At 47.1% G+C, this 22,775-nt stretch overlaps 1 protein-coding gene across 1 annotated transcript; it reads left to right on the forward strand.

The window, feature by feature from the left end:
- The first annotated feature begins 9,522 nt into the window (after positions 1-9,522).
- On the forward strand, positions 9,523-19,249 carry LOC132574261 (pulmonary surfactant-associated protein D-like). The gene is made up of 3 exons (XM_060242609.1): positions 9,523-9,530; positions 11,907-12,085; positions 18,876-19,249. The coding sequence occupies exons 1-3, from the start codon at positions 9,523-9,525 to the stop codon at positions 19,247-19,249; spliced, it is 561 nt and encodes a 186-aa protein (XP_060098592.1).
- The last annotated feature ends 3,526 nt before the right edge of the window (positions 19,250-22,775 follow it).

Consider the following 22,775-nt stretch of genomic DNA (forward strand, 5'->3'; position numbering starts at 1 on the left):
CAAATCACACCCCCAATCCAATATGCCATCAGCACAAACCCACAGCACACTGGAATACTAGTGACTTGACTTGGCCTCTGAGGATCTGAGGAGAAGGAGAGCTAAGTGGGCCTCCTAGGGCAGAAGATTCCAGAGGCTGGGCACCGCCACCAAAAGGCCCCATTTCACATATCGACCTGCTGAGGTAGAGCAGAGCTTCCATAGAGGATTGGGGCATGAGGACATGATTGTATAGGGAAAGGCAGTCTGTGACATATTTAGACTGCAACTCAGAATGGGTCTTAGAAATGGACTGGAAGTCCATGAAGATACTCTAGTACTGACCTAATCAGGAGTCAATCCCTTCTCCAGCCTCATAAGTAGATATGAAATGTTGGGATGTTCTTGTATTTGATACAGCAACATTTACTTTTGGGTCACATAAATATCTTACAGTTTTAGCATATGATGATGGATTCTTCTCCTGACAGAACAAAACGCTTATCCATCTTTCACTGCCTCATTGTCTAAAACGCCCTCACGCCTAACATATACCCGGAACTTCACTCACTAGGTTGTTATTTATTTTGGAAAATCTTCCGGCTCACTTTCAAACAACTGTACAATGTTATTCTTGCCATATGACCCCCAAGAATGAGCAAGCACACCTGTGCCACCTAAATACAATGTCAGAAAAGCCAGCTCCTCACCAGACCTTTAATCCTGGTTCAGCCCTGTCCCCAAACTGATTTCCTACCCTAGAATCACATCATAAACTCATAAGATTTGGTTTCTACCATTCCATGATTCAAGTGTAGAATGTCAGCTTGGGGACAGGGCTAAGCCAGAATTAAAGGTCTAGTGTGGAACTGGCCTTATTATCTATTTGTAAAGCTTGTGAAGTTTTAAATCCTGCAAGGGACACAAAATTCCAGAACAGGGGCCATGAGTTACGATTCTTGTACCTCCTCCATGAATAAATTTGAAGACAGTAGGACATAGGTCCAATTTGTATGTTACTTCCATAGTATGCATGCATTTTGTTTTTAAAAGATGCTTCAGTGTGAGTGAATTCTATTTTGGGGAGGTAACAACGGTAATAGAAAAACATGTGGATATTTACCACACCAGTACCTCTAGTATTGAGGACATGCAGTGGTGGAATGAGGAATAAAACCACATGATCCAAGGAACTAATCCGTGTTATTGCATTACCCAGTTCAACATGGACCCCTGATCATTTGGGTGCCATTTTCTTATAACACCAGTAAGATAATGTTAAGAGAGTTTCCAAATACAAATATAACCCTCCCTCTTTTCCCAAGTTGTATCTGGGAGAGAAAAATATTCATTTAAGGCTTTAGGCTACCAGAATATGCAGTTTTAATAAGATGATCCTTCTGATGCAAGCAAGAAAAGATCAAACTACCATACAGAACAAGATTTGAAATTCTTTTATAGGATGAAACAGACAAAAGGTCAGGGTCTAGATCCAGTTTGGTGCAGTAGTTAAGACTCTTATCTGGGCGAAGCGGGTTTGATTCCCCACTCCTCCACTTGCAGCTGCTGGAATGGCCTTGGGTCAGCCATAGCTCTCGCAGCGCTTGTCCTTGAAAGGGCAGTTTCTGGGAGAGCCCTCTCAGCCTCATCTACCTCACAGGGTGCTGTTCTGGGGGTGGGGAGAGATAAAGGAGATTGTGAGCTACTCTGAGATTCAGAGTGGAGGGTGGAACAAATCAAAGATTTCCAAAAGGAAATGCCCCTGTATAAATCGATGGTGCGGTCTCATTTGGAGTACTGTGTGCAGTTCTGGTCGCCGCACCTCAAAAAGGATATTATAGCATTGGAGAAAGTCCAGAGAAGGGCAACTAGAATGATTAAAGGGCTGGAGCACTTTCCCTATGAAGAAAGGTTGAAACGCTTGGGACTCTTTAGCTTGGAGAAACGTCGACTGCGGGGTGACATAATAGAGGTTTACAAGATAATGCATGGGATGGAGAAAGTAGAGAAAGAAGTACTTTTCTCCCTTTCTCACAATACAAGAACTCGTGGGCATTCGATGAAATTGCTGAACAGACAGGTTAAAACGGATAAAAGGAAGTACTTCTTCACCCAAAGGGTGATTAACATGTGGAATTCACTGCCACAGGATGTGGTGGCGGCCACAAGTATAGCCACCTTTAAGAGGGGTTTAGATAAAAATATGGAGCAGAGGTCCATCAGTGGCTATTAGCCACAGTGTGTGTGTATATATAAAAATTTTTGCCACTGTGTGACACAGAGTGTTGGACTGGATGGGCCATTGGCCTGATCCAATATGGCTTCTCTTATGTTCTTAATTTCACTAATTCTGTCCTTAAACATAGTTCACTTTTATCTTCCTTTTGTCAAGAATGCTTCTTGCCCTAAGAGCATCCATTTTGAGTTCAGGCCAATGCTGTAGTGAGAACTCCCATAGAAGGCAATCGCTGTTTAATCTGCTTGCTGCCTTATCAACCTAGGTGCACGGCACTGTTTGGAGTTGAAGGCCATGGCTTGGAGACTTTCACTTTTGAGTAACCCGCTAGAGCTGGAGCTGATAACAGAGAACCGTGTGTGTGTGTGTGTGTGTAGGGAGTTGCTTCACTGGTAGAGCAAAAAAGCACCTAGAGCTTCAAACTTGTAACGGTCTGAACCCAAGGGTATAATTGTAGTCTTGAGCCTGAGAGCCTCAGTTTCACCAAGATGAAGTCTTGGACCTGTAACATCTTCATTTAATGAATATAACTACTTTGATTTCACCAAAGAGGTCATCATCGATGGACAGCATGATGGCATGGCATGATGATGTCACCCAGAAGTGATGTATCACACTAGTTATGGTGCGCAGGGATGCTCTAGGAAATCGTGGAAAACTCTATGATTTCATACAGAGATGCACTAGCAATTTTGGGGAAACTCTATGGTACCATAAAGTTTCTCCCCAAATTGCTAGAGTGTTCCAGTGCAAAACCATAGAATTTTCTGCGATTTCCTAGAGTATCCCCATGCGCCATGCCCAGCGCAATATATCACTTCGGGGTGACATCATCGCTATGTGCTCATGAAAAAAGTCCCCTGCTGTCAGCCAGTGGGGACTTGGCAATCCTTTGCGAACCCTCAATTTGTGCTGGCCTTAATCTTGTCTTAGGGAGGGGGTCTGGCTCAGTGGTGGAATATTGGCACACAGAAGGTCCCCGGTTCAGTCCTTGGCATCTTCAGTTAAAAGGACGAAGCAGCAGGTGGTGTGAGATCTTCACCTTAGTCCCTGAAGAGCTCCTGCCAGTCTAAGTAGACAGGCCTGATCTTGGACCAAGAGTCTGATTCAGTAAAAGGCAGCTTCATGAGTTCTTTTGCCGAGCGACACAAGAAGTGATTATGGGCTGTCTGAATGAACCGCACGCCAATATTTTAGATCGTATCAGAAAGGGAAGGGAGAACAATCGTTCATTTTACGAAGGCAAGCACTTAGAGCTTTGAGTTTGTAGAATGTCAAGTTGTCGGGGTCGGGGAATCCCCGGATTTACCCGGAGACTTCCCGGGAGGAGGGGAAACAGTGCCAGGAATTGTTATCAAGGTTATGGTTTTTGGCTCGTCTGTAACTTGAAAAGTAGGAAATATTTACACTACAAAATCTTGTCGCTTTTGTGTGTGTGTCAACTGCTGTCAAGTCACTTAGGGCAGCCCTACGAATTAACCTCCAAACATCCTATTGCTGTTTTTATATCCCTTTAATTCTTGCTTTTCTATCCGTTTAATCCTCGTGCTGTCACTTACGTATCATCCAAGGAGCTGCAGGCTGCCAGAAATAATAGTCTAGCAGTGCAAAAGAAGCCCAGTTATCTTTGTCCTCCATACAAACTCCACAGCTACAAGGAGTTGTCCCTGCTTTGTTCTGACACCACAAAACGTAAGACCCAGGTTAAATTGTTTAATTGCAAAAATTATAAGTACATATATGCAGGAAAAATCATTACACTGAATGCAGGAGAATTGTATGGGAACTGAGAGTGGGCCTCAGTTGTCTCTGGTTCATTTTTTATTAGCCTCTTGTTCCCTTCTTTGGTTCGTCTTCCCACAAGGCTTTGTAGCCTAGTTGTTCATAGGCATTGCTTTGCCCGTGCCCTTTTGCTTAGAAAAATAGCTTACATCCCAAGAGACAGGCAGTCTAAACATACTGATTGCCAGGCTAAGAGACACCTTAGCCCCTCATCCTGGATGAAAAGATGACTGGAGCTTCTTGACTCAACAGATAGTAAACTAATTTTGAACAAAGTTTATAACATGGCTGGTCAAACTGTGCCTCAGGAGTCCCATGTGGCCCTTCCACACATATTGTAGGTAGGTAGGTAATGGTAGGTAATTTTATTTATATCCCGCCCTCCCCGCCGGAGCAGGCTCAGGGCGGCTAACAACATCATTCAGTTTCCCTTATACAAAAGACAAGGTTACATTAACATTAAACATTAAAAATTCTGATAGGTTTAAAATCACTTAATTAAGTTAATAAAAGTGCTAATGCTAGTTGTGCTTTTATAATGGCGGTAGTCATTAGCAATTTCTTTCTTCGTCAGCGAAAGCCAGTCGGAAGAGGAAGGTCTTGCAGGCCCTGCGGAATTGTTCAAGGTCCCGCAGGGCCCGCATTTCCTCTGGAAGTTGGTTCCATAGGTTCGGGGCTGCAGAGGAGAAGGCCCGGTTACGGGTACATTGCAGCTTCACCTCTTTCGGTCCGGGGGTGGTCAACAAGTTTTTTCCAGCTGACCTCAGTGCTCTCTGGGGTTCGTATGGGGAGAGACGGTCCCTAAGGTAGACAGGTCCTCGACCATATAGGGCTTTAAAGGTAATGACCAGCACTTTGTAACGAACCCGGTATATAACTGGCAGCCAGTGCAGCTCGCGCAGCCCAGGCTGTATGTGCTCCCATTTAGGGAGCCCCAACAACAGTCTGGCCGCTGCATTCTGCACCAGCTGCAGCTTCCGGGTTCGGTACAGAGGCAGCCCCATGTAGAGGGCATTACAGTAATCCAGTCTCGAGGTGACCGTTGCGTGAAGTACCGTTGCCAGGTCTTGGCGCTCTAGGAAGGGAGCCAACTGCCTTGCCCGCCTCAGGTGAAAAAAGGCTGACTTGGAAGTGGCTGCAATCTGGGCCTCCATTGATAAAGAAGGCTCCAGTAGAACTCCCAGACTCCTGACCCGGTGCGCCGCTTTCAGCGGCGCCCCGTCGAAGACCGGGAGAGGTATTTCCCCTTCCCGGGCGCCCCGACCCAGACAAAGGACTTCTGTCTTCGCTGGATTCAATTTCAGCCCGCTCCCCCTCAACCACATTGCCATGTCCTGCAAGGCCCGGTCTAAATTTTCAGGGACGCAGCCAGGCCGGCCGTCCATCAGCAGATAGAGTTGGGTGTCATCTGCATATTGGTGGCACCCAAGTCCATATCTCCTGGCAATCTGGGCAAGAGGGCGCATATAGATATTGAATAATATTGGTGAGAGAACTGCCCCTTGAGGCACTCCACAATCCAGTGTGCGCCTCCGGGACCGCTCACCACCAATTGCCACCCTTTGTCCCCGATTCTCGAGGAAGGAGGAGAGCCATTGTAGGGCAGACCCCCTCACCCCTATATCGGCGAGGCGGTGGGTCAGTAGCCGATGGTCGACCGTGTCGAACGCGGCCGACAGATCTAACAGCATCAGCACCGCCGCACCGCCCCGATCCAGATGCCGTTGGAGATCATCTACCAGGGCGACCAGTACTGTCTCCGTCCCATGACCCGGGCGAAAGCCGGACTGGCAAGGGTCTAGGATGGAAGCGTCATCCAGAAAACTCTGCAACTGCGATGCCACTGCCCTCTCTATCATTTTACCTAAAAACGGTAAATTGGAGACCGGTCGGTAGTTTGCCAATTCGGCCGGGTCTGCTGTACTTTTTTTCAAGAGGGGTCGGACCAAAGCCTCTTTCAGGGATGATGGGAAGCGCCCCTCCGAGAGGGATCTATTTATGATGTCCCGTAGAGGACATTCAAGCTCCCTCAGGCAGGATTTAATTAGCCAGGAGGGGCATGGGTCCAAATCACAAGTTGTAGGGCGCGCAGAGGAGAGAATTCCGTCAACCTCCTCCAGGCTGAGCGGGTCGAAATGATCCAGAATTAAATCAGAAGACAGGCAAGGGGCCTCGGGCTCATGTGCTGTATCTAAGGTGATGGGCAGGTCCTGGCGGAGCGACGTGATTTTGTCTGCAAAAAATTTCGCAAAAGCCTCACAGCCTATTTCTAATTCTTTGACGTTTGGTCTGCCCTGGGGCAGTGTAGTTAAATGTCCAATTATTTTAAACAATTGTGCCGGGCGCGAATTTGCAGACGCAATCTTGGCCGCGAAGTACTTCTTCTTCGCGGTCTTGACTGCCATCTCATACGACCTCATAAACGTTCTGTAGGATGTTCTCGCCGCTTCGCCACGAGTGCGCCGCCACTGCCTCTCTAGTCGTCGGAGTCCTTGTTTCAGCCGGCGTAGCTCCAGGGTATACCAGGGAGCCAGCCTTGAACGAGGGCGCAGAGGACGTCGGGGTGCGATCTCGTTGATTGCCCCAGATAGCCGGTCTTGCCAGGCATCAACCAGGGCATCAAGGGAATCGCAAGGGGGCCAAGGATCCCGAAGAGCTGTTTGGAACCGTTCCGGGTCCATCAGGCTCCGCGGGCGAGCCAAAATAGGCTCTCCGCCCTTACAGGGTTGTGGTAGCGTCTCCATACGAGCCTTGAGGGCTAAGTGATCCGACCATGGTATCGCCTCCGTCGCGATTTCGTTCACTTTAATCCCGGCCGCAAAGATCAGATCTAATGTGTGCCCAGCCTGATGTGTGGGAGTCGTAACAAATTGGGAGAGTCCCAGTGTCGCCATGGAAGACACTAGGTCCATCGCCTGAGTGGACGCCGCGTCATCGGCGTGGACATTGAAGTCACCCAGGACCAGAAGCCCTGGGTACTCCAACGCCCAGCCGGACACCGCCTCCATCAGGGATGGTAAGGCGCTGGCCGGTGCGTTAGGCGGACGGTACACCAGCCAGATCGCCAACCTCTCCCCGACATCCAACACAAGGCTTCTCAAGTCCCCCCTGCCCCATCAGCTGATTTGGAGAAGGCATTTTTCTTTTAAAATCACTTCTCCAGACAGTGGCTTGGAGAATGCATTTAACGTTAAAGTGGCTTTCTTTCAACCTCTCCTTCCTTCCTTCGCCACCGCTGGCTTATGGGTCTTGATAAGTTCATCACTTTCTTGAATGACAGTGCACCAGGTAAATATTGCCTCTGTTAGCTTTTGTTCAAGGCTACACGCCAACACCGTGTTTAAGTCTTGGTCTGTAGACCGGAATGTATCCCTATCTTATATGTACACAGATTTAATTGAGTAGTTTTCTTGTTATGCATTAAAGTTTCTCATATCTCCTGTGAAGATAACCATGAAGAGCTCCAGCTGAGAGCACTTGTCTGTTGTCTTTTTTCCCTCACTGAAGGGATTCAGTCTCTAGCCAGCCTCTATCCTACCAAAATGAACCTTGGTAAAGGGGTCTCAGTTTCTACCTGAGGCCCAGGATTTTCCCTAACATTGAATTTAAGAGGAACTTGGTCTCAATTCTTCTGGTAAGAATCTGTGGTGCCCCACTAACATGGAGCCATAGGACAGAACTGTTTCCCTCCCACGCCCCCCCCCCCTTTTATGGGAATCCTATTTTGATGAGAGTACACCGAATTTGTTAGAAATCTTTCAAAGAACTACAGTTCCCAGAACTGCCTGGGAAGAGGGAAAGACTATTAAACCTCTTAAGTGTATGGTATGGATTGCAATTAAGTCAGCCACAGTCTTCAAAGCTATTAATTTTGCTTTGTGTGGATTTTCAGATGCCAAGCATAAAATGACTGGGGAACCAAGTTGTACAGGGTTGATGGAATTCCTAGTTGTACTCAAAAGTTTCTGAGGAGGGGAGGAGAAACAGCCAAGCATCCTCATTATGAGGGGAGGGGGACCCTGTTGCCTAAACACTTGATCAACAGCTTCCCTCATTGTCAGGAAGTTGCCTAAGACACTGCCAGCTGTTCTCTGACTGCACCAGAAAGAGCTCAGGAACAAGAGACAAGGTGAGTGAGAAGCCATGTTGAATCAGACCAATGGGCCATCCAGTTCAATACTCTGTGTCACACAGTGGCCAAAACCCAGGTTCTATCAGGAGGTCCACCAGCAGGGCCAGAATTCTAGAAGCCTTCCCACTGTGGCCCCCTGAACACCAAGAATACAGAGCATCACTTGCCCCAGACATAGTGTTCTATCTGCATGTTGTGGCTAATAGCCACTGATGGACCTCTGCTCCAGATGTTTATCCAATCCCCTCTTGAAGCTGTCTGTGCTTGTAGACACCACTACCTCCTGTGGCAGTGAATTCCACATGTTAAATTACTTTGGGTGAATAAGTCCTTCCTTTTACCTGTTCTAAGCCTACTGCTCATGAACTTCATTGAGTGCCCATGAGTTCTTGTATTGTGAGAAAGGAAGAAAAGGTCTTCTTTCTCTACCTTCTCTATCTATGAAGAAAGTCCTATGAAGAAAGATTGAAGGAGCTGCGCATATTTAGCCTGGAGAGGAGGCTGAGAGGTGATGTGATCACCATCTTCAAGTCCTTGAAGGGCTGCCATATAGAGGAGGGTGTGGAATTGTTTTCTGTAGCCCCAGAAGGTAGGACCAGAACCAATGGGTTGAAATTAAATCAAGAGTTTCCGGCTCAACGTTAGGAAGAACTTCCTGACCGTTAGAGCGGTTCCTCAGTGGAACAAATTCCCTCAGGAGGTGGTGGGCTCTCCTTCCTTGGAGGTTTTTAAACAGAGGCTAGATGGCCATCTGACAGCAATGAAAATCCTGTGAATTTAAGGGGAGGTATTTGTGAGTTTCCTGCATTGTGCAGGGTGTTTGACTAGATGATCCTGGAGGTCCCTTCCAACTCTATGATTCTATGATTCTATCTCATGCATAATTTTGTAAACCTCTATTTTGTAAACTCCCTACTTTCTTCTAGCTGAAGTCGTACAAGCCCCATAAGATGAACAGTTTAAATGCAACCACCACTGGACCTCACACAAGTCCTACCAATTTCCTCCAACTTTGCCCCAGAAACCTCAGAGAAGCCACTTTTCTGCCAGATAAACAATGAGTTAACAAGATGTTATGAACTGTTTGCTTTCATTCAGATGTGAACAACTTTCTGGCTCTGTGCTCATGCTTATTACAACAGGACAAAGCCTCCTTTTGTGTGTAATTTTGCCTTAATGAAGGAAGGAAGGAAGGAAGGCAGCCAAGCTCATGAGCCGTCCCAGTGACTGACCTGCTCTGAAGGTGGTTTGTTTGAGGATCGTGGCCCCGAATTCAATGCTTATTGTTAAGAGGATTTACTTAACACGTAAGCTCTCATTACATAATCCATAGTTTATAAATGGGAGTGTACGTCTGCAAAAGTATCGCTAAGATTTCTGAGGAACACTCAGAATGACACAGTAAGTGGCCAGGTTTTTGAACTCAACCTCAGACTGCGGGAATCCTCATGAAGGTATAAGTGACTAAAATGATTGATGTGTAGGCTAAAAGGAAGTACTTCTTCACCCAAAGAGTAATTGTGGAATTCACTGCTACAGGAAGTGGTGGTGGTGGTGGTTACAACCACAGATGGCTTCAGGAAGGGATTGGATAAACATATGGAGCAGAGGTCAGTCGCTATTACCCACAAGGTATAGGTGGAACACTGCGTCTGGGGCAGTGATGCTCTGTATTCTTGGTGCTGTGGGGGGGGGGGGCGGTTAACAGTGGGAGAGTTCTGGCCCTGTCGGTGGACCTCCTCATGACACCTGGGTTTTGACCACACAAAGCAATGACTGCCATGTGTTTTGAGGAAACGGGCAGGGGTCAGTGGGGATTTTGTACAGCAGGGCTTTTGATTGGCCACTGGAGATTTGATTGGCTACACAGATTTTTTTTAAAAAAAATGGCAGCAGCTGCCACCACAGCACAAGAATCTTCACTGTGTGATGGAAAGTAAGCTATGTCAGCCATTTTGTGGATAGTTCAGCCTCCTGCAGTAGCCATCTTGTGGCTGCACTCATGACCCGATGCCAGGATTCCAAAGGTGCCTACAGGCTTAAAAAGATTGGGGACCTTCAGAGTATCTGGAAGACACCTGCTTATGACCTAGAATAACAAAATGCCTGTCATTACTTCACATGAGAAGGGATGGTACAAAGAGGTATAGAAGGGGTCCCACCTTGTTGCTATATGCACTTTGATTCCATTCTCAGTTGAGAAGCAGCTTCTCCTTTTCAGTATACTCTAGAACTACATTTCATACTTTGTTGTAGGGATTAATGATACCCATTAATCCATATGGGAGGAAATACAAATGTGTGTTCTGGGACAAGGGCTAAACCCTTGTGTTCTGGTGATCCCAGTTTCTTATGAGGGAGAAGATTTTGACCTTCTCCCAGAAAAATCTAACCTGTTTTACTTGACCCACAGAGCTCAATGGGAGCCATTCTGAGCTCTGCTATTGCTCATGAAAATAGCAATAGATGTAAATGCTTTTTTTTATCTCCAACTGTAGTCCTGTGCAGATTGAACAGACTAGGTAACATACAGACTAGGCAGGAAGGGCTACAGTCTTGTAGAACCTATACACTGCAAGGAATCACAACCAGAAAGAACTATCCTCTGAAGTACTTTGACTGTTACCAAAAATGTCATTGATAAGCACTCTTTGTTCTTGCTTTACTCTTCCAGCCAACTATATGTTCTTCTCTAAGGTCTCAGGTTCTCTGAATTCTCATTTTTCAGTATGATCTCTGATTATGTGTTTTGTTAACTATCTTTCCATGTTAGCCTTGTTTCCTTACGGGAGAGGCTGTGGCTAAGGAAAAGAGCATCTGCTTTGCATGCAGAAAGTCCCAAATTCAATCCCTGGCATCTCCAGTTAACAAGGACCAAGTGGATGCTATAACAGACTTCTTCCTGAGACCCAAGAGAGCCACTAGCAGTTTGATTCTGATAAGAAGAAGAAGAAGAAGAAGAAGAAGAAGAAGAAGAAGAAGAAGAAGAAGAAGAAGAAGAAGAAGAAGAAGAAGAAGAAGAAGAAGAAGAAGAAGAAGAAGAAGAAGAAGAAGAAGAAGAAGAAGAAGAAGATGATATTGGATTTATATCCCGCCCTCCACTCCGAAGAGTCTCAGAGCGGCTCACAATCTCCTTTACCTTCCTCCCCCACAACAGACACCCTGTGAGGTGGGTGGGACTGAGAGGGCTCTCACAGCAGCTGCCCTTTCAAGGACAACCTCTGCCAGAGCTATGGCTGACCCAAGGCCATGCCAGCAGGTGCAAGTGGAGGAGTGGGGAATCAAACCCGGTTGTCCCAGATAAGAGTCCGCACACTTAACCACTACACCAAACTGGCTCTCACTGTCATTGACAGACCAGTGGTCTGATTCAGCAGAAGACAGCTTCATGTATGATATTCAGTGTCACCAGCCTGGTTCCTGAAAACCAGGATGTGAGGAGTTTCTTTTCTATCATCAATGGAGGTAAGAACATCAGAAGAGCCCTGCTGGATCAGACCAGTGGTCGATCCAGTCCAGCACCCTGACTCACACAGTGGCCAACCAGTTCCCTTGGAGGGCCAGCAGCAGGACATGGAGGCTGAGGCCTTCCCCTGGTGTTGATTCCTGGCTCTGGGCTTCAGAGGTTCCCCTCAGTCACCGCGGCTAGATAGATTTATCTTCCATGAATCTATTTAATCCCCTTATAAGGTATACAAATGACTTCCAAGGCTTGACAAGTCTCATAACTTAACACCCTATTGATTCTTTTCTTTTTTTCCTTTCTTCAAACTCCAGATCATATATCCAAACAGTGTTCCGGCTTCTAATTCTATGTCTGCTATCCGTGGGCGTATCAACACAGGTCAGCTCACCAGTGACAAGTTACCTTCTAAAAGGATGGGTCCCAAACGCCTGCACCCTGGTTGTATGTGCACCCCATAAGAGAGGCCTGGAAAAGGGAAATGGGGATCAAGGTACCAGAATCTTTATGGGGAAGGGGGGCTTTTACTCGCTTCATGCATTATAGGAAGGGTGACTTTTTTCAGGTGCTCTGTTTTATTAACAGTAGATTTGGAGAAAGAACACTGAAAAGGATTTATGATACAGTTGGCATCAGGGGTGGAATTCTAGCAGGAGCTGCTTTGCATATTAGGTCACACCCCTGATGTAGCCAATCCTCTAAGAGCTTACAAAAAAGAGTCTTGAAGGCTTTCTGAGGATTGGCTACATCAGGAGGGTGTGGCTTAATATGCAAAGGAGCTCCTGCTAGAATTCCACCCAAGGTTGGCATCGATTAGAAGCAAGGGTTTCACACATATGCAGTACATGGAGTTGAATGATGTCCATCAATAGAAGGTTCACTGAGGAAGGAATATGTTTCATTAAAGATCCCCCAACGAGGAATACCGATAGCAACAGCAACAAATGCTCTCTTTCATGGAACAATGCTAAGTTTTGCAAATATGGTTAAAACCAGGCCATATTTTGGGCAGGAGCTCACAGGAGTGGAGCTCCGGAACCTCTAAATCAAGGGGTGTCGCGCTCATGTGTTATGAGGGCCAGATCTGACATAAATGAGACCTTTTCGGGCAGTGTTGGGCCAGGCCATGTGTGTACCTATTTAAGATTAGGTAGCAGAGATATAAACTTTTAAAAAGACACAGACAATATATATATAAAACTTAAAACATGGTTAAAACATTAGCACTTGTTGGGTTTTCCCATGGGATCCAGAGAACTGGGCAAAGGAAGCTCCAGCTCTTTCCCTACTTCCCCAGGGGACCAGGAGGGGGAGGAACCTCAACCAATGGAGAAAATAGAGGCTATGCTCTGTAGCTCCTGTGCGATTGAGCAAGCCTTGTAAAGTATGCTGAGATGCAGAAGGAACCAAGAGAGAGAGAGGAGGAAGCAGATGACAGCCAGTTGCTCGGGGTCCTGATAGGAGACCTCCGGGAGCCTCATTTGGCCCCCGGGCTGCATGTTTGACACCCCTGCTCCAAATTTTATTGCACTCGTTCTTTCTTAAATCCCCACCCCCCATACTTGCTTCTGGGCTCCATTGCTCAAATCTCCTGTGAGAATTTTGCTGAACTATAAGACTTGACAAATTTTCTACTATTTCCCTACAAAAAATGGGAAAATAACCAAAACATATAAAGCAGGTAGATGGAAATCTTCATCGTGCCACTGTGGCCACATAAGAGAAAGCAATTGAAAAAGTATGATGGGAGTAAGGTTTTATTATGACAATTAGAATTCAAGAAGCATTTTAAGGTGGCTGCTGAGCTGACATAATTTACTACACCTTCCAGTGATGTCAGGGGCATGTGACATAGAAGAAGAAGATATTGGATTTATATCCCGCCCTCCACTCTGAAGAGTCTCAGAGCGGCTCACAATCTCCTTACCCTCTCCCTCCTCACCCGCAACAGACACCCCGTGAGGTAGATGAAGATATTGGATTTATATCCCGCCCTCCACTCCAAAGAGTCTCAGAGCGGCTCACAATCTCCTTTATCTCCCCCCCCCATCACAACAGACACCATGTCAGGTAGATGAAGACATTGGATTTACATCCCGCCCTCCACTCCGAAGAGTCTCAGAGCGGCTCACAATCTCCTTTACCTCCCCCCCACACACAACAGGCACCCTGTGAGGTAGATGAAGATATTGGATTTATATCCCGCCCTCCACTCCGAAGAGTCTCAGAGCGGCTCACTATCTCCTTTACCTTTCCTCACCCACAACAGACACCCTGTGAGGTAGATGAAGTTATTGGATTTATATCCCACCCTCCACTCCGAAGAGTCTCAGAGCGGCTCACTACCTCCTTTACCTTCCTCACCCACAACAGACACCCTGTGAGGTAGATGAAGTTATTGGATTTATATCCCACCCTCCACTCCGAAGAGTCTCAGAGCGGCTCACAATCTCCTTTACCTTCCTCCCCAACAACAGATACCCTGTGAGGTGGGTGGGGCAGAGAGGGCTCTCCTAGCAGCTGCCCTTTCAAGGACAACCTCTGCCAGAGCTGTGGCTGACCCAAGGCTATGCTAGCAGGTGCAAGTGGAGGAGTGGGGAATCAAACCCGGTTCTCCCAGATAACCACACACTTAACCACTGCACCAAACTGGCTCTCCACTTAACCACTGGCTCTCTACACTCTCCACTGGCTCTCCACACTTAACCACTACACCAAATTGGCAAATGAGCGATACAAATGAGCTGTGCTAATGAGCTCTGGCACCTGTTTTTCTACAAAATGACCCCTGGTTAAAACTTACATCACAGGTGAATTTTGTCCTTCTATACTAGGGTCCCAGAATCCAGTAGGAACAACTAGCTTTCGTGGGTCACATAGATATGCAGGATCGAGAGTTAGAAGAGATGCTAATCAAGCAGGTCAGTAATTTTTTTTTAACTGCATACTTCTTACTGTAGAAAGTCCTAAAGGGGCGTAGAGGGTTTTGTTCTAATCATGTGTCACATAATAATCACAATGTGTTCTTTCTACTTTCCTTTTTCATTAGACAAAGAGCTTTAGAATATGTTACTCACTGATCTTCACAACATCCCACTGGGGAAGGATAAGATGGGGGACAGTAATAAGCCCAGAATCACTGAGGATCACTCAGTATAGCGTAACAAGCATTTTTTCAAAATGGCGAACTCTGCCATTTGCTGTAGGAGAGGAGGAGAAGAAGAAATTGGATTTATACCCTGCCCTTCACTCTGCATCTCAGAGCAGCTTACAGTCTCCTTCACCTTCCTCTCCCACAACAAATACCCTGTGAGGTAGGTGAGGCGGAGAGAGCTCTCACAGAAGCTGCCCATTCAAGGACAACTCCTACAAGAGCGATGGCTGACCCAAGGCCATTCCAGCAGCTGCAAGGGGAGGAGTGCGGGATCAAACTTGGCTCTCGCAGATAGGAGTCTCCCCACTTAACCACCCTGCCAAACTAGAGAGTAACTTATTAGCTCTCTGCTGCTCTTCATCGCAGCAAGAGAAGCCAGGAACAGCACTGAGCTATTGCTCACCGGGAATCAGGTGATGCCTAAAGACCAACTGGGTTTCACCGAGCTCTATAAAGCTACCGACTCTAACCTGGTGCCCTCAGTTAGAGCAATTTCATCATTCAACATAGGCTGTGCTCTGACCGCCCATCCTCGGACTGGGGAGTCCAATCCTATGAGCCCCAAAAGAAGGTGCCCCTATGCTTCGTTATTCCAAACGAAGGGAAGGCATTTAAAAGGAGGGCGGTTCCTTTAAATATGATGGCCAGAACTCCCTTCGGAGTTCAATCATGTTTCTCACACCTTTGCTCCTGGCTCCGCCCCCAAAGCCCCCAGATATTTCTTGAATTGGACCAGGCGGCACTATGCTTATGCTGACTGTTTACCGTTTAAAAAACAAACAAACTGTAACTTGTTGTACAATGGTAAGAACGGTCTTCTCCCATAATGTTCCTGCTTGGGAATGAAGATCACAGAGAGGGGCCCTCCTCAGTGTTCCACCAATCAAAGCTGCTCCTCTGTTGGGGACACAAGACAGGACCTTTCCAGTGGTAGCCCCAAGATTATGGAACAACCTCCCCAGGAAGGTGTGCCTGGCCTCCCTAAGAACATAAGAGAAGCCATGTTGGATCAGGCCAATGGCCCATCCAGTCCAACACTCTGTGTCACACAGTGGCCAAAATTTTTTTAATATATATATACACACACACACACTGTGGCTAATAGCCACTGATGGACCTCTGCTCCATATTTTTATCTAAACCCCTCTTGAAGGTGGCCGTGCTTGTGGCCGCCACCACCTCCTGTGGCAGTGAATTCCACATGTTAATCACCCTTTGGGTGAAGAAGTACTTCCTTTTATCCGTTTTAACCTGTCTGCTCAGCAATTTCATCGAATGCCCACAAGTTCTTGTATTGTGAGAAAGGGAGAAAAGTACCTCTTTCTCTACTTTCTCCATCCCATGCATTATCTTGTAAACCTCTATCATGTCACCCCGCAGTCAATGTTTCTCCAAGCTAAAGAGTCCCAAGCGTTTCAACCTTTCTTCATAGGGAAAGTGTTCCAGCCCTTTAATCATTCTAGTTGCCCTTTTCTGGACTTTCTCCAGTACTATAATATTCTTTTTGAGGTGCGGCGGCCAGAACTGCACACAGTACTCCAAATGAGACCGCACCATCGATTTATACAGGGGCATTATGATACTGGCTGATTTGTTTCCAATTCCCTTCCTAATAATTCCCAGCATGGCGTTGGCCTCTTTTATTGCAAACGCACACTGTCTTGACATTTTCAGTGAGTTATCTACCACGACCCCAAGATCTTTCCCTTGGTCAGTCTCTGCCAGTTCACACCTCATCAACTTGTATTTGTAGCTGGGATTCTTGGCCCCAATGTGCATTACTTTGCACTTGGCCACATTGAACCGCATCTGCCACGTTGACGCCCACTCACCCAGCCTCAACAGGTCCCTCTGGAGTTCCTCACAATCCTCACCACCCTGAACAATTTAGGGTCATCCGCAAACTTGGCCACTTCACTGCTCACTCCCAACTCTACATCATTTATGATTTTTGATCTTCAGGAGGGCAGCTGAAGGTTTTCTTTAGGACTGCATTTGACTGATTGAGTTGTTATTTATTGGCAGTCCTACTTGGAATTTTAAAGATGGTGACCTTTTAGTGGTTTTTAATAATTGGTTGATTTGTATCGTTTTGGTTCTGCTGTTTAAATAAGCATTGCATTTATATTGTGGGCCTGCCTCGCCTTCTGCAAGGGAGAAAGGCGGCTAATAAAGGTATTTAAAATAAATTGAAAATAAATACTTCCCTCCCCCCATCCTTCAGAGCTTGAGTGTCTTAGAAAGGAAATAAAGGACTTGCGAACCCAACTGATATGCCTACAAAGCTGCAGTCAACAAAACCCTGAAAGGTAAGAAGGGGGAAGAGGCTTGGTTGGAACCAGGGCTGTTTTTGTAGCAAGAACTCCTCTGCATATTAGCCACACCACTCTTATGTAGCCAATCCTTCAAGAGCTTACAGGGCTCTTCGTACAGGGCCTACTGAAAGCTCGTGAAGGATCTGGCTAAATCAGGGGGTGTGTGGCCTAATATGCAAAGGAGTTCTTGCTATCAACAAAAGCCCAGGTGGCAACCAAAAGGGATGTGATTGTTGGGCTCTGGCATTGCAAAGGACTGAGGGAGCCCTTTGCACTCATTGTGGAAATGCAACAAAATGATCTCTCCTGTTTTTTATTGGGAGGTGCCAAAGCGCTGATTCGTGCGGAAACACAACAGGCATGCTCTCTTTATGGAGATGGGCCTCGTCCTCATAGAAGTCTTGCATTAGCCATTTAATTTGTTCTCTTAGTGCACATCAGCGATAGCCTTGTAGCACACGTAGCCCAGGAACAGTATTAGCGATAGCCTTGTAGCCCAAGAACATAGTGATAAGGCATGCTCTTGCAGCCTCTGATTCAGCACATGGCAATCACTAGGCTTTTTTGGTAGCAGGAACTCCTTTGCATATGAGGCGACACACCCTGATGTAGCCAATCCTCCTGGAGCTTACAGGGCTCTTCGTACAGGGCCTACTGGAAGCTCCAGGAGGATTGGCTACATCAGCCCCACAAAGCCCCAGATACTCATGAGCCTATTTTCCATTATACCTTACGGCCAATAGGTTCTTCATAGAGAATAATGAAGAAGTGCCTAGCAGTCATTTCCCTCCCCTTCCCCCACTTTCTGATGACCCTGAAGCGGGGGGAGGGCCTCCAAACAGGAGATCCCCTGTCCCCGCCTGGGATTGGCAACTCTATTACCCCGGCCTTCTGATCTTTCAGTGAGAAGCCCTTTCATTTGAATGAGATCAGGCCTGTAAGAAGCCCTGCCTTATGATGGCCATGTCGCACTTACTGAAATGCTTGGCAGATGCCAAAGGATTGTACCGGTGGGTGCCATGGAGCTCACAGGCACCATGTTGGGCAACCCTGGTATAAGGGGAGGGACGGTGGCTCAGTGGTAGAGCATCTGCTTGGTAAGCAGAAGGTTCCAGGTTCAATCCCCGGCATCTCCAACTAAAAAGGGTCCAGGCAAGTAGGCATGAAAAACCTCAGCTTGAGGCCTCAAGAGCGGCTGCCATTCTGAGTAGACAAGACCTGACTTGATGGACCGAGGGGTCTGATTCAGTGTAAGGCAGCTTCATATGTTCATATGCATCAAAAGATCCGCCCAAAAATCATCTTAATGGAGGGATGGTGGCTCAGTGGGGAGAGCATCTGCTTGGTAAGCAGAAGGTCCCAGATTCAATCCCTGGCATCTCCAACTAAAAAAGGTGCCAGGCAAATAGATGTGAAAACCTCAGCTTGAGACCCTGGAGAGCGGCTGCCAGTCTGAGTAGACAAGACTGACTGATGGACCGAGGGTCTGATTCAGTATAAGGCAGCTTCATATGTTCATATGATCAAAAGACCACCCAAAAATCATCTTAATGGGAGGGATGGTGGCTCAGTGGGAGAGCATCTGCTTGGTAAGCAGAAGGTCCCAGGTTCAATCCCTGGCATCTCCAACTAAAAAGGGTCCAGGCAAATAGGTGTGAAAAACCTCAGCTTGAGACCCTGGAGAGCCGCTGCCAGTCTGAGTAGACAATACTGACTTAGATGGACCGAGGGTCTGGGTCAGTAGAAGGCAGCTTCATGTGTTCATATATGTTCTTATGTAAACAATCCAGAGACACTGCCTTTCTGTCTCCTAGTTCTCCTCGTGCCCTCTGGTGTGATGGTCGGCGACAAAATATTCAAAACGGACGGCTCCACGGGCGACTACGAGACTGCAAAAATCCTCTGCTCCCAGATGGGCGCCACGATTGCCTTGCCCAAGAATGCTGCAGAGAACAAAGCGGTACAGCAAATAGTGCAGTGGCAAAACAAGAAGGCTGTTCTAGGAGCCACCGACAGTGACAAAGAAGGCACGTTTAAAAATGCAAGTGGCAAAATAGTGACATACTTCAACTGGGCACCGGGAGAACCAAATAACCTTCAAAATGAAGACTGCGTAGAAATGCATCCGGACGGCAAATGGCACGATCGACGTTGTGGACTGGAGTGGATAATCATTTGTGAATTCTAAAACGTCTGTAGAGTCGGTTGTGTGGAAGATTTTGAACCTGGGAAGATTATGTATCTTACTGTCAATATTACGCTTTTGGTGGACCAAGTTATTAACTATGAGGTTCATCTAGATGCATTACTAATTGTAACTTCACCAACATGTGTTGCTTTTGCTTTGATATTTCTACTGTTGTTGTGCTCATGGACTGATATGTTAGAGCAGGGGTGTCAAACTCATTTGTTATGAGGGCCGGATCTGACATAAATGAGACCTTGTTGGGCCAGGCCATGTGTGTACCTACTTAAGATTAGGTAGCAGAGATATAAACTTTATAAAGGATACAGACAAACACAATTAAATATATATATTTTTAAAAACTTAAAACATGCTTAAAACATTAGCACTCATTGGTCTTAAAGGTGCTTTCTTTGTATTTCTCCCATGGGATCCAGGGAACTGGGCAAAGGAAGCTCTGGCTCTTTCCTTCCTTCCCCAGGAAGAAGGAAGAGAGACTTGTCTCAGTAGCTTTGCTGTGTGATTGAAAGAACCTGGAAAAACAAGCTATCTTTCCCCCCACCAATCCCAAGGGAGGAGCCTCAGCCAATGGAGAAAACAGAAGTTTTGCTCTGTAGCTCCTGTGCAATTGAGCAAGACTTGCGAAGCAAACTGTTATGCAGAAGGAAGCAAGAGAGAGAGAAGGAAGCAGATGACAGCCAGTTGCTCAGGGGCCTGATAGGAGCCCTCCGGGGGCCTGATTCGGCCCCCGGAATGCATGCTTGAACCCCTGCTTAAGTCTTAGCAATATTGTGGCCAGCTTCAAAGCAAGTTCTCCCCCCCCCCCCCACTTCCTCCCCAAGAGGCCTCAGCCAATGAGGAAAACAGAGGCTTTGCTCTGTAACTTCTGTCCTGGCAAAGCAAACCGTGACACAGAAAGAAGGGAGAACGAAGCAGATTTGCTTGTGGGCCTGACAGGAACCCTCCGGGGCCTGATGTGGCCCCTGGGCCGCACGTATGACACCCCTGTATTAGAGTCCTGCAGATCGTTTTTATAGAACAAAGTCTGAGTCCAGCGGCACCTTTACGACCAACAAAATTTAATTCTGGGTATCCGCTTTTGTGTGCATGCACAAGCCAGTGATTCCACCACACACAGGGCTTGAGGGGGGGGGTGCCATTTTGCCTCCTTGTTCCTTGAGTCTTGGGGCAAAATCCAAAATGTCTTGAACACAGCAGAAAAAGAGGGAATTCAGTTCCTTCGTATGAACCGAATGGCTAACAAAATGCAGATGTCATCTTAGGTATGCATGTCAGTAACTCAGCAGGGGTGTCAAACACATGGCCAAGGGGGCCGAATCAGGCCCCCGAGCAACTGGCTGTCGTCTGCTTCCTTTTCGCTCCCTCTTGCTTCCTTCTGCAGCCATCTTGCTTTGCCAGGCTTGCTCAATCGCACAGAAACTACAGAGGGTCTGTTTTCTCCATTGGCTGAGGCTCCTCCCTTGGGGAGGAAGGGGGGAGGGGTCGCTTGCTTTGCCAGGCTCTCTCAGTTGCACAGCAGAGCTACTAAGTCAAGCCTCTCTTCCTTCTATTGGCTGTGGCTCCCCCTGCTCCTGGTCCCCTGGGGAAGAAAGGAAAGAGCCAGAGCTTCCTTTGCCCAGTTTCCTGGATCACACAGGAGAGATACAAAGAAAGCACCTTTAAGACCAAGTGCTAATGTTTTAAGCATGTTTTATTTTAATTTTTAAAAATATTTAATTGTGTTTGTGTCCTTTATAAAGTTTATAACTCCATTACCACTACCCGGCATTTTGTGATGCTCATTTTATGACCCTCATGGCCCGGCCCAACAATGTCAAATTTATATCGGATCCAGCCCTCATAACAAATGAGTGACACACCTGTGCTAACACCTTTTCTGGTGCCTGGCAAGTGTTTTAGGAAGTGGATGGGGCCAGATAGGGATCTTGTCCAGCAGGGCTTCTAACTGGCTCTGCAAATGGGGTATAATGCCACAGACCTCACCTTCCAAAGCAGCCGTTTCCCCCCAGGTAAACTGACTTCTTATCATCCGGAGACCAGTTGTAATCCCAGGAGATCTCCAGTCACCATCTAGAGCAGGGGTGGGGAACCTTTTTTTCTGCCAAGGACCATATGGATATTTATAACATCATTCGCGGGCCATAAAAAATTATCAACTTAAAAAACAGTGCTCCGCGAGGGAAAATGATTCAGGCCAGCAAAATTAATGCAAGTAATTGTTTTTCTGTTTGAAGTCATGTGGGGAGAGCCTAATCTCCACACACAAACATACCTAGCCCGCCAGCCTAGGCAAATACCTAGGTCCAGGGCTTTTTTGTGTGTGAGTAACTTTTCCAGGCCATGCAGCACATCTGGGCCCTGTGATCCCTGCTGGCCCTGGGGAGGCTGCTGCACAGCACAGCTGGGCCCCACAATCCTCGCTGGCCAGCCAGGCCCCAGAGAGGCTACCACATGGCTCAGTTTGGCCCAGCAATCCCCGAGGGCCACACCAAGTGACCTCGAGGGCCATATACGGCCTCGGGATGGAGGTTCCCCACTCCTGATCTAGAGGTATCCACCTACTTTTGCACAGTTGGAGGCAGGGGATCCCATGGTTTGGAGGCCCTCACCCCGCATCAGGGTTATCAGAAAGTGTGTATGTAGGGGTGTGTGAATGTCTACTGGGCATTCCACTATAGTCTATGGAGACTGGCTCCGACAGGATATAATGGAAAATTGATCTGTGGAAATCTGGGGCTCTGGGGGGCTGTTTTTGAAGTACAGGCAACAAATTTCCAGCATAGCATTTGGTGCCTCTCCTCAAATAAACCCCCAAGTTTCAAAAAAGATTGGGCCATGGGGTCCAATTCTATGAGTCCCCAAAGAAGGTGCCCCCAGCCTCCACTATTTCCAATGAAGGGAAGGGAAGGCATGTAATTTAAAAGGAGCACGGTTCCTCTAGATGTGATGGTTGGAACTCCCTTTGGAGTTCAATCGTGCTGGCCACACCCTTACCACTGGCTCCACCCTCAAAGTCTTCTGGCTCCACCCCCAAAGTCCCCAGATATTTCCTGAGTTGGGCCTGACAACCTACCTTTGCACAGATGGGCCCCAATATGGAATTTATGAAGTGGTGATCTCTTGACATTGCATGAAACATAAAATGGGTTGCCACTGTTCATGCAGTGGCCTACTGTGCCATGGCTGGCCTGCAATCATGCTGTCACACGGCAGGAGCCTAGGAGGGCCTTCTACTGGCTACCACCACTCTGGTAAGGGACTGCATGGGAGGACTCAGAGCACCCAACCACCCCTATCTCCCTTATTAGTAAATACCTCCTAACTGTGACCAAGGAGACATGAGGACCCAGGCAGGATAACAACAACGACAATTTATTTACAGTGTTCAGATAATAAGTGGGTAAAAACAGTTATACACACACACACAAACACACACACACAATAAAGGTGGGTGCAAATAAATAGGAGCCCTGATGCATTTAGCTAGACCTTCCCTTCCTCTAATACC

Source organism: Heteronotia binoei, chromosome 6 (assembly GCF_032191835.1).
Source record: "Heteronotia binoei isolate CCM8104 ecotype False Entrance Well chromosome 6, APGP_CSIRO_Hbin_v1, whole genome shotgun sequence".
Lineage (NCBI taxonomy): Eukaryota > Metazoa > Chordata > Lepidosauria > Squamata > Gekkonidae > Heteronotia > Heteronotia binoei.

What these genes read in the sequence shown, in the direction of transcription:
- LOC132574261 (XM_060242609.1), top strand. An exon ending in AAAGGGAAATGGGGATCAAG is followed by an intron (nt 12,086 to 18,875) that starts GTACCAGAATCT and finishes TCTGTCTCCTAG; the next exon opens with TTCTCCTCGTGCCCTCTGGT.